The sequence below is a fragment of the Trachurus trachurus genome, assembly GCF_905171665.1.
Source record: "Trachurus trachurus genome assembly, chromosome: 9".
Taxonomy (NCBI): Eukaryota; Metazoa; Chordata; class Actinopteri; order Carangiformes; family Carangidae; genus Trachurus; species Trachurus trachurus.
In genome coordinates this window covers 30,979,392-30,998,285 of record NC_139895.1, presented here as the reverse complement: position 1 = coordinate 30,998,285, position 18,894 = coordinate 30,979,392, and the positions used below count along the sequence as shown (strand labels likewise).

At 42.2% G+C, this 18,894-nt stretch overlaps 1 protein-coding gene across 2 annotated transcripts in view; it reads left to right on the top strand.

The window, feature by feature from the left end:
• mvb12bb (multivesicular body subunit 12Bb) overlaps window positions 1–18,894 on the top strand; it is a 45,140-nt gene that overhangs the window by 10,533 nt on the left and 15,713 nt on the right. The window contains exons 6-9 of one of the 2 annotated variants that reach the window (XM_083978269.1): window positions 69–179; window positions 6,358–6,419; window positions 17,470–17,525; window positions 17,963–18,022. In XM_083978269.1, the coding sequence (XP_083834395.1) occupies window positions 69–179; window positions 6,358–6,419; window positions 17,470–17,525; window positions 17,963–18,022 (289 nt within the window). The remainder of the gene's footprint in view (window positions 1–68; window positions 180–6,357; window positions 6,420–17,469; window positions 17,526–17,962; window positions 18,023–18,894) is intronic. The other variant, XM_083978270.1, reaches the window with a different exon arrangement.

The following is an 18,894-nucleotide window of genomic DNA, read 5'->3' as shown; positions in this document are numbered from 1 at the left end:
TGTGTGTGTGTGTGTGTGTGTGTGTGTGTGTGTGTGTGTGTGTGTGTCTCTTTTTCATCTTTACACAGTGAGATTAACAATATGGGAATATGGTATCGAACGGGAGATGTTCCTCAGCGTCAGCCTCCCCAGGAAACATCCATCACAGCCAGCGCTGACGCCCCACCCAGCACAACAAGGTAATGTCATATTACAATATTCAGCAGCGCCTCTTGAAGTTCAGCTTTCTGTCTTCCTTTTCCTTTTTATTTCACGCTCAGCGTACTCTTGAGCCGTTGCTGCTGCGCTTCCGTACCATATGTACGACAATGAAGACACAAGCAATTGATCACTCCCGGGCAATCTGCCGTAAAGGTTGTGGCTGGACAACGAGGTAGCGAGGGTGAACCGGAGAGACAGGCTAACTAGACAGGATCCCCTGAACAAGAACATGAGTTCAATGAGGGCTAAACTCCTGCTATTTGTGGTTTGTCCCAGGAGGCAGAGGCAGGTCTCTCCTCTGACTGTGTTGACAGGAGTGTTGTTCTGTGCAGACAAAGAGGAGGAGATGTAGCCCGGAGAGGGAGCGACAGCTGCAGAGGAAGGGAGGAGAGCTCCAAGATCTCCGCCATGCCGGAGTGTGTGTCTGTGTGAGTGTGTGTGTGTGTGTGTGTCGCCTCCTCTGCTCATGCTGCTCAAGCTTCCTCTGCCTCAGGCCTCACAGAGAACGAAGCAACCCTTTGTACTGTGTCCAGATCAAACAGCTCAATTATTTATTGCAATGGAGAACTTGGGGATTTCCACAGCAAATTGTAAATAAACAATTGAGACTCCTTCGGTGTGGCGGTGCTGAGGAAAGGGGAGCTTGGCACGGGGCGCTGACGGCTTTGCCAACTTGAATTGCTATGCTTTGCCATCCTGTGCTGGGCTGAGTAAAAGCCACTTAAAAGCCACAACAGGCCAGAGCGGTGGATGCCAGCAGGCACATTCAAAACAGGGCTTTTGTTCGCATGGTCACGCAGTGGGATGAGAACAGTAAAGTGGACAGCCGTGAATTCAAAAACCCAAGTTCAAACTGCGTAGAGTTTTGTGAATCATCCATATTTTTGGAAGTCAATGGTCAATAATCTTTGATGTATTGAAGTGATGGCGAGAGCTCAGGCCCATGTGTGTGCCTTCGGAACTCTTACCGGTAATCCTCAGTTCTTTTGAAGCCCACTTTCAAGTTGGTGAGGCTCAGAGGCTGGAATAAATTGCACCTCGAAGCGACTCACACCCCCTCCTGATGCCTGCTGAGATCACAGGCTGCTGTTTTTGTATTAACATTAAAATTCATTCCACAGTCAAAGAGTCTTCCTTTTAGAGTATTTCCATCCATAATGCACTGACACATAAGGACGGGACTGTGGGCAATTTAGACAGTGGCAGTTCTTTTGACTGTTTATCTGGCATCCTTTCTGTGTAGTTACATGCACTTTAGACAGCCATACATACAGCTATAAATATTTCTGTAGTTATTTCACAGTCACAGATTAGATGGTTTGACACAGTCATTTATAAACAGCTCCTCAAGCCCCCTGATTGCTTAAGTAAGTACAGTACTACAGTGTAACTGTCTGTGCAGTATCACCCACTATACTTTATTCATATTCAGAGAAAATTCTCTCCTCCATGCCTCCTTCGGGCTATCTATAACAACTTTATGGCCTTTGGAGAATAGCACCTCTTAAATTTAAGTGCTCTTTACAGTCAGTGGAAAAGATGTTTTAAATACAGTCAATAATGTGTAAATTTTTAATGACCCTTATAATTTTGAAAGCTTCAGTGATCCCTCTCAAATGTTACGTTGCCTCAGGCAGTGAGAGCTTGTTAGAGTTGTGTACAAACGTAAACTGCAAATCAGGTTTTTTTTTTTCCCCCTCTTTTTTTTCAGCGGCGCAGAGCAGCGGTACACCACTTACTGCAGGGTGTTGCATCATTATGGGATGCACATACTTATTGAATCGAGGCTAAGGTGTTGTATTTGAATTGTTTTTTTATTGTCTTTTCAGCTATAAGCAGGATGTCTGCAGGTCTTGCAAAGTTTAAAAAAGCTTTGAATTCTGTTTCGTCAAAACCAGGCCTGAGAACATATTTCAGAGTTTGAAACTTAATTTACAAAAGTCATGAATTCTTTCTCGTGCCAGCTGAAACGTTAGCTGTGAAATGTTTTTCTATCCAATTGTGGACTATCAGCAGATGTTGCACACTTACAAACTAAATTTGTTATTGTTGCAACAGTGCACGTAGGAGGCTGTTCCATCATCTTCTGAGGGTTGGAGCTTCAGTCAGCACATTAAACCTGCAGCAAGGCTACAGTAACTGCAGATGTAGAGGCTCATTATGTTTGACTGGCAGAAGTTGAGCTAACAAAAATCTTAAATGAATTTAAAATAATGATGCCTTTTTGAATAATCTTAATTAATCAATTACTGTAATGAAATGATGAAAGCTGTTTTTACAATGTGTCTTTTGTCTGTTCAACAGTGTAAATCTCAAGATATTTGATTTAGTGGCATATAAGAAGGAAAAATGCCGAATCCTCACGTTTTAGTAACTAAAACCAGACATTCTCTGGCATTTTTTGCTCCAAACGTAATTGAGGTGCTTAACTGAATATCAAAATAGCTGATTTTCTCTCACTCGAAGCATTGATTAACAGCTTGATCATTTTTTTTAATCCATCCATCCATTTTCTGCAACTAATCCAAGTCCGGGCCTCTCTAATTAATCTAATTATATAATGGAGGATGCATTGTTATATCCTGTGCTAATGATAATAATGATTAAGAATTCTAGGTCGTATCATCCCTCCATGTTTTTTCCGTCACATGTTTGTGCTGTGGTTGGTATAATCGTGAATCAGGTTAACTGATTTGCATTCGGTGTGGTGTTTAAAAGTCTGAAACTTAACTTGCCTGCAGAAACCCTGAACAGTGAATCGTAGGAATTAATGGTGTAAAATCAAGGATAAACACTAAGTCTAAAACTGAAATATTATACTTCTGTCTTATTGGCCCGGGCTGCTGCACTGCACTGGGCCATTAAAACAGTACGTGTAGGGCCCTGTTGAGCGGTCTGCCATGCAAATGCATATGAACCATGTGCGTTTAATGTCTCTTTATCAAGTTTGTCTGAGGCGCTTCAACCAGCGACAGTGTTCTGTTTTGATTCATAGCTGCAGCCTGATGTCAACCACTTTGGCTTGTTATCTGTCAAGACAGACCGTATCAGCCACTCCCTGACTTTATAATGTGAAAAACCTGCACCATCCGGTCAGCCTTTTAATGTGTCCAGTAAAGTATCCCCTCCTTCCTTCTCCTGGCCAACGCTGCCATTTGTTCTCCTGATAAAACTGTCATTGCTGAGGCTGATATCTGACCTCTACAGTGACTGCTAGCATAAATTAGCCTTGTCCTAATATTGCAATTTCTTTCGCTTCACTCAGAATCAAGGTTTGTGACATTTCTCTTAGAATAATAGGCTATTGTACACATGGACACTTTTTAAATCAAACTGTACAGCGATAAAAATGTCAAGGCCAAGTATCTTCCTTTTTTTTTTTCTCCTCTCCTTGGTAGCGAGGGCTTTTTCTATAACACGTGAAGTCTAGAGAGTCATCAGTGTCAGAATTGGCATGCATATCAATACGCTCTGGATTGCTCTGTCTTCTACCTGTGACACACCACACATTGCTGCAGCTCTGCAGGAGTATTGTATCAGCTTTCATTGCACGCTGGTTAACCAAGACTTCCCACTGCACACGACTCGCGAGAGAAAGAGACACTGTGACTGTCAGTGTGTCGCCTGACAGATCTTCCCCATCTGAAGGCTTGAAGAACAATCATTCCCAGCTCAATCTCACTCATTACTTTGTTGTGCTCAGAAAAGTTGCAAAAAGTAGTGGAGATCAAGCAGAGGGATGCCAGGAATGATCGAATGATCAGCCAAGATCTGATGGGCTCAGACTGTTCGGTGATTTGCCACCAAATTCAGAGAGATCCTCTTTTCAACACCTGACACCAAACTTAAAGGAGGATAATGATGGGTGAGAAAGCAGCTCCCACAAAGCAGCACTGTCGGCACATAGAGGAAGGTGTGGAGATGTTGTCAAGGGGAAGGCTGGATGTGTGTCAAAACAAGCGCTTCCAGCTCTCTGTATCGCAGCTCTGGCTCTTCACTGATATTACTCTCATCCTCATCTTACCTCTCCACTGACTACCACTTGTCTGTCCCCACTGTCTCTCCCACTTTCTCTTCTCCTTCTCCCTTTTCTGTGCAGACAACTCTTTTCCTTATTCCACGTGGAACAACATAAAGAACGCCACACAAAAAAAAAATCTGTTGAACTGTAATTCATGTTGTCAAGTAATCCTTAGTGTCGTGGTTCGCTTTACGGCACTAATATGATTTTAACTGTGGCAGATTTCAAGGGAACATAAGACTCTTGATCTGCGTTGTAATTACGTAAATCTTTCAGGCCGTGTTCCCAGATTTACTATAATTTGATGAGGAACTACACTGTAATTGAATATTCAAATTAGGAATATGTGTCAATATGGCTCTCCTTGCCTGGAATGAGGATTAATTGTTGTCAAAACTCCAGTGGCCAACATAATATGAGCCCCAACACTGCTGTTGATTAGCAAATGCACTTGCTATGTTTTTGTTTTAAGAATTAGTTGTCTAATTGATTTGCCATATGTTACCCTCTCCACTGCACCTAAAATTGTATTTAGAAATCACCAGTTTGGATTGAGACAGTTTGTGTTTGAGACAGATGGGAGAAACGACCCTGGAGGTTGCCAATAGAAAAGCGTTTCTCGAGCACATTTTCCCAGGTTTCACACAGAGCGTTTAGGATTTTAAAGCACCACATTCACCCTTTAAATACATAAATAGATGAATATTTTTCCTGCTCGTTCTCTTTGTTTCTTCACACTACAAATTTAACAACACAAACACCGGCGCCCCTAAAAAGACATTTAAACCATTTTCCCCCCCACGTTATCAGTCCGCAGGATGTCTCCGTGCTTTGAAAGATGTGTACCTTTCTTCCTCAGCAGTGGAATCAACCTTTGCAAGGTAAAAGAAGTCTGCGTTGAATATGGCAATCGTTCCCCGCAAGATTGATGCCAACCTTTTAAAAATTCACCATTGGCCTGGATTTAACATGGCCAAATGCTGATGTAAATGAGGAGGGGAAAAGTCGACCCTTTCATTGCAAATAAATCTGAGTTGCAGGCTTCAGCTCATAAATACCACAGCCTGTCAGAAGTCTTGTTTTATTGCTCTTGATGGAAATTATTGCATTTATTTATCTCATCCAAAGAGATAAGGCTTTGGAAGCCACAACTCACATGCAGCCCCCTCTGAATATATGATCTGTCTTAAATTTAAAAAAAATTTGGATTTTACACCCCCCTGCAAGAAGATTGATCATGTTATTCATAAACAGACCAAATACAGAACATGATGCACACTTCATTATTTGTAACTTCACACCTGCTCACTTCCAGGATTAGTCCTGTCTTTGTTATCATGTTTCCCTGCCTCCTCTCTCCCACTTGTCCACCTTGTTCATCCTCCATAACAACAAACTCTAACAGTACGCCTGTGTGTCTTCCAATCATAGCAATTCACTTTTTAATGACATTGCCAACTGCTTTGCATTATCATTATAAGATCATTTGTTTTATAATGCCATCCCAGACCATTCCCATCAGAGCATGTCATGTTATGCAGCTCTCTCTTGAAGCTGTGATTTTTTTTTTCCTGCTTGCTGTGGATTTATCGATCCGTAGGGGTGAGTCACAGGGTGTAATTCATGATAGCTTGATTGATGAGGATTTCAATCTTATATGGTTTGTTAACTTCAACTGCCCACAAAGTGCATTCTGTGCTGTTTTCTGTAATACAAGGCCATGAAACGGTGCAAAAAAAAAAAAAAAAGATTTCCCTTGAATAATGGAATCTCTCAGTTCCTCCAGAATTAACAAGATCCTGCTCCAAACCTACCGTTAAAGGTCTACCCGAGCCCCTGGGCAGCTGAGGCATGGTTTAACTTTTACCATATTTCTCCTCTTCACATTCAGCCTGTTATTTCACTGCTGTGTTTTGCCTGTAGACAGATTACAAAGCCTTCCCAATGCTTCAATGCAAAATAACTTCTCCTGTATTGTGTTTTTAAAATGTAAATCTGAGGCATGGTGTCTTGGATCACAAGTGTTCTTGTCAAATACAAAGTCTACATTTGCATTTTGGATATTTTTTTAACATGATTGTCAATAAAGTATAGTATTGATCCGGTGACTGAACATGTTACTTGTTTCCTGGCAGCAGGAGGACCACGAGCAGGCCGGAGTATGAGCAGCAGAGCAGTGGGATCTACACCATGTCAGGTAAGAGGTGTCACACTGTGTATGCACATCAGCTCCACTTATGACAGACACTACAGACAATCAGAGGAATTGAATAGTTCACACAAGCTGCATTAGATCTTATTTTAAAGAGAGGCTTTGATTTTGAAGAAAAGGTGTGCTTGTGACGATCAGCCATAACATTAAAACTGGTAACTGTTGATTGGTGTTTATTAAAGAGTTCATTGTGAATTTGATTTGCAACTTATTTTGGAGTTTTAATTTAATATTTTTTTCAAAAAATGAAATATAAAGATCAAGCACAACATTGAACCCAGTCACCTGTTTTAATGTTACAGCTGATTGGTGAATGCTTCTCTACAAATAGATTCCTCTCTACCTGAGCATAAAAGAAGCCTCTCTGGAACTTGATCTACAAACGCTCTGTGTCTAGATCTCCTCACTGATGGACACTGTACAGAGCTTTGCTTATCTGAGCGAACGTGACTTCCCAGAAGAGCTCTGCATTACACTCAAGAGAACATTTAACAGCTGTCAAAGATGATCCATCACATGCCATACTTACATTTGTAAACGAGCATGCACTGGATGAATTCCCTTCTCTTTCTCAAGGAGAGACTCCACTAACAGTAGAATGCCCCATGACTAAAACAGCAGAAAGGCTAATTCGTCTGGATGCAGAGCTTAGCAAATGACAGCCTCAGAGCCACAGAGTCAGTGCCGGCTGAGACGCTCCAGCCTTAAAGAGCGTGTGATCCGCACGAGGTGAATGAGGCAGGCAGGTTTTTATCCAGCTGGAGAGAGACACCATGTGGTGAGGATTCCTCCTGCTGCTCCAGCAGAGGCACACCCAGGCTATGGCCATATTACAGCCAGCCTCTTTAATACAAGTCTTAGTGTTAAAATGTACAGATTCATATGGAAGGTTTATATACATGAATTAAATTAGAATGTTTAAGTCTCTTAATCCACATTTAACACTGCCAAATGTCAAAAAAGAGACAAAAACTGTTCATAATTGACAAAAAAAAAGATTAATACATCACTGTGTTGGTCTGACAGTCATATTATAAGTTAGTCAAGACAAGTGTGCAAAGTGTGGCCCTGAAGGAGCAGACATTAACACACAGCTGAATGGTTTGTGGCATTTGGTGTGCGATTCCTCCATTGGGACAGGCTTTGAGTGACAGGGAAGAACATGCACATACTGTACAGAGCGCTGCCAGCAGTCATCATTTATCCCCAGAAAGCTGTCCTTTGCAGGTGCACACCCCCCACCCCCCCCCCCACCCCCCTCTTTCTTCTTCTACCTTTATGTGTCCCTTCATGAGACGGTGAGATTGTAAAGAGAGGAGGATAATGCAGTTAGCCTGAGACGTTTCTCGCTTTATTGCTTGAGACTGTGTACTCGTCAGCCTTCCAGCATCACACTGCGAATGTGAGAGAACGCAACTTCCCTTCATTAACAATGTGATAGCCTGCAGACCAAGTGTGAGGTCGTAGCCGACAGCCTATTTGTGTTAATTGTTAGCGTGGTGGTAGCTCTGGTGTGTGTGTGTGTGTGTGTGTGTGTGCATGTGTGTGTGTGTGTGTGGGTGCCTGGGTGTGTGTGTGTGGGCTGACAGCTGGCCAGGTTCGAGTTGGTCTAAAACCATGTGCGCTCTGTCAGGGTTGTACAGGCGCCTTCTTTAGGATTGATGAATTGCCTGCTTTCTTGATTAAACCCTCCGTCACTTCCCAACAAAACAAAAACCCCAACACAAAAAAGAGAGCGAGTCGAGGGGAGGAGAGGTAACATGTCTGGGAAATCTGTCATCTGCAGTCACATCATGTACAGATGTGATGTGCAGGCGCTTTGACATTTATTACCAGAATATTAAAAACTAATTCACATTTATTTTGCAGCCCTCTCTGACTTGACAGTTCAAGCTCATTTGAAAAGTTATCAAGTTTTCATAGCTGCTCCAACCTTTTGCTTTTCTTTACCAGCGTTGCTTTGATCCATGCAAAGTCCCTTTGCCAATTAGGTGTATTATTCACACACTGACAGGAAAGCAGGGTATTCTAAAGGTAATTAAAGTTGCATTCATGAAATGTGTCTAAAAAAGCATATGTTTGATAAAAAAATAAATGTAACAGTGCTGGGGAAAAAAAAGTCTGGAAGATAAACCTATGTGACGTTGAGTCTGTTGCAGTGCCGTCTCTCCTCATTACCTACAGAGCAACATATAGTATTCAGCAGACATCCACCTGATAAAAAGGTAAACGTAATAAAAGGTAATACATTTACATATCTATCGCATTAATCAAAAATAAATCCTGACATTGGCCCTGATCTAACGTAATATGGAGAGCAATTATTTCCCTATCCATTAGAGGAACTTCAATTAACAGACACCAGACAGTTCATCCTTCAGAGGAGGAGGAGGAAAAAAATAAGAGCCTCAAAATTAACTTGGGTTTGCAAAATATCTTGGCAGGATGACAGTGATTTTTGATTTTCAGGAAACAATATTAGAATTCTTATTAAACTATGTGCATCTGCTTTTAATTTGCTGCAAATAATTGGAAAATGCAATGGAGCTTTCCAATTAAAGCTCCACTTTATGCTGTTTAATAATACCCTCATAATATTATAGCTTATGAAATGACAGGTGAGTTGGTGTATGAATAAAACATAAAGCCCTGTAATAAGAGACAGAAAAAAAAGGAAAAAAAAAAAACGAGACAGTTGTTGGGGGGCTTTTAAATGCTCGACATAATTTGCATATATTAATCTCCTCTTTTCAGCCTTATCAAGTATTCCACTGTATTTGAAGTTAAAATAGTCATGACAGGCAGGGGTACGCTTCGTTTTTCCAAGGATTTATTACTTGTATAATTCTGGATCTTTAATAAGCCAATATGACTGATCCTCTGAGTTCTGTGGAATTTGGTTAATTGTTCCAGATGGTGCTCACTGATTATGCAAAATTACTTTCTTTCTCCTCTTTTTCCCCCAACTACACCATTTCTTGATTGACTAACATGGAGAAAAAAGATTATTTTTGGCGCAGCACTTTCATTAAGAGGGTTCTCATCAGGTTTCAAACAAAAGTTCCATCTTATCTCCCTGTGTAGTTCTGGGCGAGGCTGTACAGAGGGAGGAGATCAGCCGGCTCTTATCTCAAACCGTGATGGATCTCAACTGCTTCTGCACCGCTGGGGTTATATTTTAGAATAACACAATTCTTTAGGCTGAGGGATTAAAAAACACGACCTCTGGATAGTGACACAAAAGTTATTATTAGTGTACGCTGTTCTCTTCTTTCTCTTTTCTCCTCTCTTTCTCTTCCAGAGATTGATGAAATTACTAAGCAGCAGGGTTGGTCCTGCACTCGCAGCTCGGGCTCCATCCACAACTCACTAACATTCTGTTTTGCATCAGCTAAACTGAGCTGAATGAATCATTTATGGAAGTGTTATGGGGGAGGTATGGGCAGATTTACTGCCGAGCTTTTAGTTTGGATGGAATGGGATTTCTATGAAACCGATCTTAATGTCTGAAGTAATGCCAAAGCTTACATCAAGACATGAAAGGAACGCTCTTAAAACCCACGTTTTGCTTCTTAATTCCCCTGGTCAGCAAAAGGCAAAACAGAGAGCGAGAGAGAGGTTCAACAGAAGAATAGTATTTACACCTAATGCACACACACGCACCCACACATGTGCATTTAAAACTGTTTACTATACCACCAGCAACTAATGCAACTAATGATATAAAGGTGGGCTGCATTAGGTTGTATAATTTGATAGCCTATTGAGTGATTAAATGAGCTTGAATTCAGGTTTACGTTTTGGCTGTTTGTGTGTATTTTCCATATTGACATAGAAGCATATACTTTCAGTGTTTTGGGGTGAATACTGCAGAAGGGAATTTAAAGAAATCACACCAGCACGCTGAGAAGAAATAGTTATAGTTAGAGGAAACTGTGGAAAAATAACAAGTGACAGAAAATGACCATCTGTATCATAAAGTGAAATACTTAAACACAAGTTTAGGGGTAATAGAGTAAGAATACCTTATATTTTCTATCGTTTTTATTTTTTGATTCCTGAAATTATGAGTGTAGATTTTCCGAAAAACAACATTTTTCAAATCTCCTTAGCTTTGGAGTTGCTGATCTCAATGGATACATGTCTGAAGCACATCTATTCATAGTGAGCTTTGTAGAGGTAAAGTCTTTCTGTATACCGGTAGTCTCTGTATATCTCCCCAGTCACAAAGCTCTTATTGGTTGTAACAGGTAAAACTCCTTCCCTAGAAAATCCTGCTGGATTTCATCCTGTCAGAAATTCTATTTGACTTCACAGGTTTGGTATAGCAAAACATGATCGATCCTAGTGTGATGGTGCCATTAAGTATTTGGGAATTAATCCTGTATAAATCCTAATGGAATTTTTGACTGGAGCCTTGAGGCCCTCAGGCATTTTTGGACCTTTTATTACAGTCAAATAAGAGACTTTACAAGGCTTTGCATTTGCAGGCCAGACTGGACTCGGGAGTCTCATCCCTCATTGCTTTCTATCCATCCCTGAGATAGAAGCAGTGCTCCATTAGTTTCAGTGTCCAGACGTGGACAGCCTCAATGGATGGGCCTGTCACGGCTCCCTCATTTGCCCCATGTACAGCAGGGTTTGTTATCACACATCTAATTAGAACTTGATAAAAAATATTTCACAAAAATCCAGTCATTAAATATAGTTTAAGGAGATTTATGGTCAAATATGCCTTAAAGATCTTTTAATGGCTCTGCTGACTTGTTAAGTTTGTAATTAATGATCTTCTAATACATACTGTGGTGTGATTTAGAAAGCACAATGAGATTCTGGGAATGAAGTCGTTCTGGAAAAGGGCATCTGGGGCTCCCAGAAGCTATATTAAATAGTTCTTCTCAGACTGGTTTGCTTAGAGCCATAAAGTCTGCTGTGAAAAAGTTCAAACCCATCAGCGTCTTAACGTAGTTGTGGCCATTTTTATGTTAGGGTGCAAGGAGCAGCGCGTGAATGTGAAGTTGTTGCTTTGTCATTTCATAATAGTCAATTAGTGTGTACAGAAAAGTACTCCACTGTGGGTGTAGCGGGTACAGCTACACTGTTGAACAGTTTTATTTAAGCAATAGGAAATCTCTCTTTTTAAAGTACACTCATCCTCACACAGTAGAACTAATAAGCAAATGCACACGTATGAAATTGTAAGTGCATTATACTAATAACAGTTGCCTGTTTCATCAGGAGAGTAATGGTGTCCTTATTAGCATAATTAATGACAAATGGCAGTGCAGCATTGGTGGATTGGTTCTAGGGGATGATAAATTGGTGGATGCCCAGGTTAGTGGCTGCCAAGGAGGCCTCTTTGGCTGTCATCCCTCCTGCTTCCGCTCTGGCACAGTTCATTACTCACCGTGTGAGATGCCACTTTACATTGCCTGGTACTGTGAGCATGGAGAACTTAATAATGCCACCCACAACCACACAGGGCCTGCTGCTTTACCCACAGTCCAGAGGGCAAGTAGCTCAGCGAGGGCTAGGGGTTGTGGGGAGCAGGGGCAACATGGGAATCATCTCCTGCAGCTGCACTGATCAAAACAGATCACACGTCAGTCCCTACTTCAGGGGAACCGGGGCCATATGACCCAGTCTCCCATGCTGGTGAGTGTTTCTTGTTAGGATTTCTGGGGCTCGCCACATCCCTTGCATCATTACGGGTTAGTTTGCCCACAGAACCGCTAATTAAGAGGGGATTTGTGTAATTGTGCCTTCTGCTGTGTCCCATCCGGCACATGCAATTTACTGTCAGCCCTCTGCCAGCTTTTACACTTGTCCAGAGAGGCGTACCCCATTTATACACACATTCTGCTGCACATTTACCAGCAGCCACAGCTGGGGATCAATGCCAGTGCCATGGCAATGTCTTAAAAGACACTGTGCTGCTGATTAAAGTCTGATTGTCCATTTAATTTCATGAGAGCGCTCAATAGTCAGCCAGCAGAAAGGGCTCTCGCAGTATTTCTCATAAATTGCGTGCTTCAAAAAAAAACCAACTATAAAAAAGGATTTATATGTACATCAAATGACTTAACAATTTTAGTAGATTACATTAAATTGCCTATTCTACATATAGCCTCAATATGATCTAACTTGCATATATATGCATTTTTGTTATCACACATGTACACACCTCCTCAGAGTATTTGGTGTTATGCAGAGGTGTTTGTGGCCAACTCACTGTAGGTGTTGCTGGCTCTGCCCACTTTCTGGAAGACTGATGGACCAGTGCCCGACTGGGACTGCCGCCTGGCTCCCTACCCACAACCAGATTTCAAGGACTGCTTGTCACAGATGGAAAAGTAAGTGGGTCATTGTACATAAGCTTGCTGTTTTTCATCTCTCCACAAACAAAAAAAAAGAAGACGTTGAATATCAGTATCTTTAAATATTCCACTTTTTTTTAGTTTTTATAAATTTTGCCATTAAAATAAATGTTCAGCACTTTGTAACAGGTACTTGTATAGATAAAGTCTGACTAAAGTTTATGCAGGATAGCTATTGCTTATTAAAGTAAAATATTTAATGTATTTAATACATTTACTACTTATTATTCTTACGCACTATAGAATAAACCTCTCCTATGATTACAAGATACATTTTCCTGATAAAATGGTAAAATAAGTGTTTTGTAAAATAATTTTCATCGAGGGCAAACAGCAAGCTTATGTGAAATGATTGCGCTTCTTTTCACTCCCTTCTTCTCTCCTCTTTTACCTCCACACTTTCTTTCCATAAGTCTTAGCCCAGCCTGTATGGAACTAGAATCACATGCGTGCACTGCATGACTTGGATACTACTCTTACCATTAAGAATCACTTAAATTTGTTTACATTTTAAACATTTGGCTGAAGAATAATTAATATTTTAGTATAAAATAACTGAGTTGCTGTCAGGAGAATTGCAGCTGAAGCTTGCGCGCACTACAGCGAGACGTGGAAAACAAGTTGCAAACAGCCGGCAGGAAAAAATAAAAATAGATTATCAGAAACACTCAGCATCATTTCAGCACATGATCTATTTTAGTATAAATGTTATTCGCATTTTGGAATGTTAATTGACTCCCCAGTAAACATTTAAATAATTCAAAAGTTACGCTTTCACTTTTGCAAGAGAGATTTTTAATATATTGAAAAGTTTTTTTTTTCCTTTTTTTTTTCTCTCTCTCTCGTCTGTCTAGAGGGTTTGAAAAAGCGGGAAAAAGATAAAAGAAAAAGAATGGGTTTCATAGAGCCATAGTCATTAAAAGAATCTGAAAATAGCAACTCGCTATCATCTGTTCTCATAGCACGGGTCAGGAGCTCTGACACCTCCAAAATTCCTCCTGTCAGGGTAGGGGGCCATTTGTATTCTCTCTCATTAGGCAATTTGACTAATGACCTGCCGTGGCTGCAGAGCTACTGAGGGACCCAGAGCCTCGCGCCCTCTCTCTTGCAGCAGCCTGAACACACACCCTCTATTGGAATGGCACAGATGGCATGCCCGGACGACAAAATAAACTACAATATGTCTCCGAGATGCTGTCAGGCCTGGGCACTATTTCTCATGTCAGAGTGGGGCTAAGGGCTGTGAGTGGGCATAGGGGGTCCTCCTCCAGCTCTCTGTTCATCGACTCACCATTATCTGCAGAGGTGACAGAGAGCGGGGGTCTGCAACTAGAATAGCATCTCCATGGTCTGCATAAAGAATCCACCTCAAATTGAGAGTCACAACCGACAGGAAAGGTATTGCAATGTCTAAGCTTGGGGGGGTACACATGGAGAAAAGTCAACACCCCAGTTGTTTGGAATATGAAACATAGCAAGTTTCAGGAAAAGCTCCGACCAATTCCTGAGCAGCTTTGCCTATTATTTCTCATTATTTTATGGCACTAAACAATAGAAGCCGGCTCAATCGGGAGTTAAAACGTCGTAATAGATGCTCGCTCGCGCTCAGAGATTATTGCCCTAGCTGTGACTTTCTCACTTAATTCAGGTGTGAGACAGATTCACCCAAGTAATCATACTAGACAGAGATCAATGCAATGCTGCTGAATTAGTGAAGTGTAAAATAAAAGTTCATCAACATTCCTAAAGTGTTACTCTTGAGTTGTGGTTCAGGTAATATGGGGTATGCTCGATCACCCACGCATATTTTTCCATCAGTCAGTGTCGGAGCACAACTCGTTGTGGTTTATGTGTGCGTGTGTACTTGTGTGTGTGTGTGTATCAGACGCCTGTGTGCATGGCCATGTCTGTTGGAGCCCTGGAAATGCAATGTATGGCGCGGCTGAAGTCCTGGGTGACAGTGCATCCAACAATGGAAGAGTGAGGGATTAGTGCTCAGCCCAGCGTACGAGGGAGCCCTTCCCGCCCTGAAACAGCCATTCATCTGTGCCCAGGGGCTGGAGATGACAATGCAGCCATTGCTCATCGCACCTGACGGAGCCATTAATAAGGCAATGATCCACACGGGGCCTGTGCTGACTCCGTTCTTTACACTACAATCACTCAAGCCACAGGGTCCTCCTTACTTAACGCCACCTCTGTACTCACCGCCAGCATCATCATCACCACCGTCGCCGCCACCGCCGCCATCATCATCATCATCATTATCAGCGTAGTCATCGTACCAAATTCCTGCCAGATGTTTTCATATTGACTGCTCTCATATACACTCCCAATGCCAAGTTACTACCCAATTCCCCACACTGCAGTGCACTCATGAGTTAATGGACTGTAGCCTGGCCATTTGAGAGGCTGGAACATGCTTCAAAGTGGGATTCCCGGTCAGAAGATTGGATTTACATTATTTTTGCCCTTTGCACCTTCAGATTTCTCCCGTGGTACAGCGTTCATTCCTTACCACCAAGTCATCTCCCGCGCCTCTCCATTTGTCTGGGTGTAAGATAGCTTCTCTAGTATAGATGGTGGAGGAATACAAAGTGAGATCTGGTTTTAAATGTAATCCTTGAGCAATAAAGAAACTCTCTGGCCTTCAACTCTGCGCATTCATCTGTCCATGCCACGCAGATCCATCAGCAGCTACAATCTCAGCTTCTCCGTAGCCGGGCTGTTAGATTAAAATGTATTCTTCCTGCCGACCCATTCTGTTAGTTGGTGCTCCCAGCGACACAGTATAGCGCTGGTTTATTCACTCGCTTTTATGAGCTTAAACAAGCCATCGTGCTCAGCCGATCACCGTGGCTTCCTCGCTGCTCCAAATAGCCACACATCCAAAGCTGCTATACGCCGAGGTTGGTGTCACACAGCAGCTTTAGGCTGAGAGGAAACAAGAGCTGTGGCTGAATCTTTCACTCCTCGCAACTCTGTTTAAACAAAGTCAGTCTTCAGGCCCATCCAGTCCTTGGTCCACCACGGACCCAGACTGAAATATCTCTATAACTATTAGATGGATTAGCATAAACTGTGGTACAGACATTCATGGTTCCCAGATGATGAATCCTAATGACTTTGGTGATGACCTGACCTTTCCTCAAGCGGCACGTTGACGTTGACATTTGTGGTTTCGAGTGAAATATCTCAACCGTCTGATTGATTCCTACAGAACATAACAGGCACTGAACTGTTAGAACTTTGGTGATCCCTTGTTTCCCCTCTGCCTTAGCTGTAATGCGTTTAGCAGCGATTAGCAAATGCTAAAATGGCAAACTGAGCATGATAAACAAACATCAACCTGTCAACGTTGTCATAGGACTGTTATTGTAAGGATGTTAGCGTTAAGTTCAAGGCAAAGTGGACCACTAAGGACCCTTGTTCTCACTATACATTTCTTACTGTGGGAGATGAGTGGAAGCCAAGAAACCTAAGTGAGCTCTACTGTAGACATGAGGGTGAGGGTCATGCTTTGATTACAAAGATCACATTGTACTACACTTGTGTGGAAAGTGCCAAACCGTAGATGTGTGTAATATCCAAGAGAGGAAAGCAAAGTCACATAAGTGTCAGAGTGAGGGATATTTTAGAATTTCGTACTTTTTTAAATATTGCTGTGAACAGGAAAGACCAAAAGGAGTGTCGGCTCCAAAACGATGACTCATGAACAGCTTCGGCTTACATTTATGAGTTCCTTTTCCTGTGCCAGCGGCCTGATTGACTGTGGGTAAAAGAACACCAGTTGGAAGCTTGGCCTCCTGATATTTGGGGCTCCTGTTGAAGCCAACGGCAGCAGAAGTTTTGCGCCTCCAGATTTGGGAGTTTTATAATGAAGCTGAGCAGCTGCAGTGTTCCCTTCAGTCTGGTAACGAGAGGCTTTGTGTCCCTTGTCACCCTGTGTTAATTTGGGCCCTAATGTATTTTATAAACAAAGGGCTGCTCTCTAGCCTGACAGTCATGACACCTTGATTCCAGTGCAGGATGCAAGCAGTACGGGGTTACACCATTAATAATCAACTGGCAGCCATCACACCATTTTAACCACGATCATTATGATAAAGGGCATACACTTAATTACAGGCCTGCTTAATTATAGCTCTGTTGAAGCTCGTTTGTTTGGTCAAATGCTAATTATACCACCACGCTCTTGGCAAGTCCTCATTTCAATCCACTTTTTGCCGGCTGAACAGTGTGGCTTATTTTCATGCAAATTTGATATCTGGTGAATGTTTTGTCTCTCTTCTTTCCACTTTTCTGTGCCTAGTGTGAGTGTGTCTTTGTTTCGGAGGTGAACATCTCTCAGACAAGACGGAATCGGGAATAATCAAGAGTAATTAAACTGGAAGAGGGTTGGAAAAGGGCTGGGTTGGAGGAGAGAGTGGAGGTGCTCAAATACAGTGGAGAATAAAAAAGGCTTTCATCTTCTCTCCATAGACGCAAGGAGGGGAGGTGTCTGGGGGGGGAGGGGGGTGACTGGGGATGCTGATAGCTTTACTGTTCTATAATCCTACATTTACTCTTGTGGAAATACTCAGGATCACAAATAGGGGGTAATACATTTTTTTTTGTTTAAAAGTCAACCATAAACTTTGTTTTTCTTGTTTTTGCAGCTCTGGATGATGTGCCCTTTGTGGTCTCTGACAAGTTTTTTGACAAACCCAAACAGGTAAAAAATCTATGACAAACAAGTGACAACATGCAAAAGTACTTATTTATTATTGTATGAATAGTCTGAATGATAGTTCCTTGTCTTGCAACATCCTTCCCTTTCCTTTGCTTTGCTTTTCCTCTTGCTTACTTTCCCCTTTCCCATTCCTTTCTTTTTCCCTTTCCCTTTCCTTTCCTCTTTCCCTTTCCTTCCCTTTTCCTTTCCCCCAGACTGAGTGATGAATGCGTGCAGTCAGGCAGAGCTGGCTCAATGTAGTCCATTTGGCTGGCTGGCGGCGGTTGTCACTATAGCCCCGTTTGTATTGACACAGAGAGGGAGAGGATTAAAGATTTTAAGCATGCTTACTTAGCCATGAGCCTAACCGCCATGTTTCTTGTGTGTGTTTTTTTTCTCCTTCTTCTTTTCCCTCCTCCTCTCCCTGCTTTTGATTTCAGATGCAGCAAGTCAATTTAATGGGCATTACGATCAAATCCCTGGCAGAGATCGAGGAGGAAGTGAGTAGAGGCTGCAACGCTCGGCTGCCGCTGACGCTGCTGGCCCAGAATGCAAAGCAAACGGTCTTGGGGTTGTAATTAAGTGTCTGAGACAGCGAGGCCCTGTTGGCTCCACTAAGCCCCAATTGAATAAAAGCATGGCCAGGCTAGGCAGCCATTCTCTCTTAAAAGCTTCGTCTCCTGTTCCAAAACACTTGACTTTTATCCCCTCATTCTTCCCTCAAACAGCTCAATCTAGCATCTCACACAGTGCCCGAGATGTTGAGAAGCTTTTCTGGTCAGATCCTGCACGTTTAAGTTTCTTTTCTTTTTTTCTTCATTTTTCTTTTTTAAGTTTCCAATCAGCTTCATCTTCTGTAGAGAAAAATATAGAGACCATGAAACACTGCAGCCTGCGGGCATTAGTCGGAAGAAAATCATCTATGTGAAGCTTCTTCTTTAGGGCCCATGTGTTTGTTTGAGAGCAAAAAGAAAAAAAAAAAGTCTGTGTGTGTATCTGTGTGTGTGTGTGTGTCTGTGTGTGTGCGCTTTAAAGAGAGTGACAACCCCCCTTCTCTCTCATTAGCACGGTATCTTGGTATCAGAACTGCCAGGAAGTGACAGACCACTGTAAAAGAACAGGTGCTGTTGGGTTTGAGATGTGTTACAGAGCAAACACTCCCTCATCAAACTGGGTGTCTGTTCTGCACTCTGCCTCTGTCTTCTGTCACATACGATCCAAATCACACAGTCGCCATCTTGTCATATGGTCATCTGAATGAAGCTCATTGTCAGCGCAGGTATTAATGGTGTGTACGTGTCTGTATGTGTGTCCAGGGTGGAGACAGGCTGGCTGCTCATTCTATATGCTCTTGTCTTTCCTCCTCCTTCCT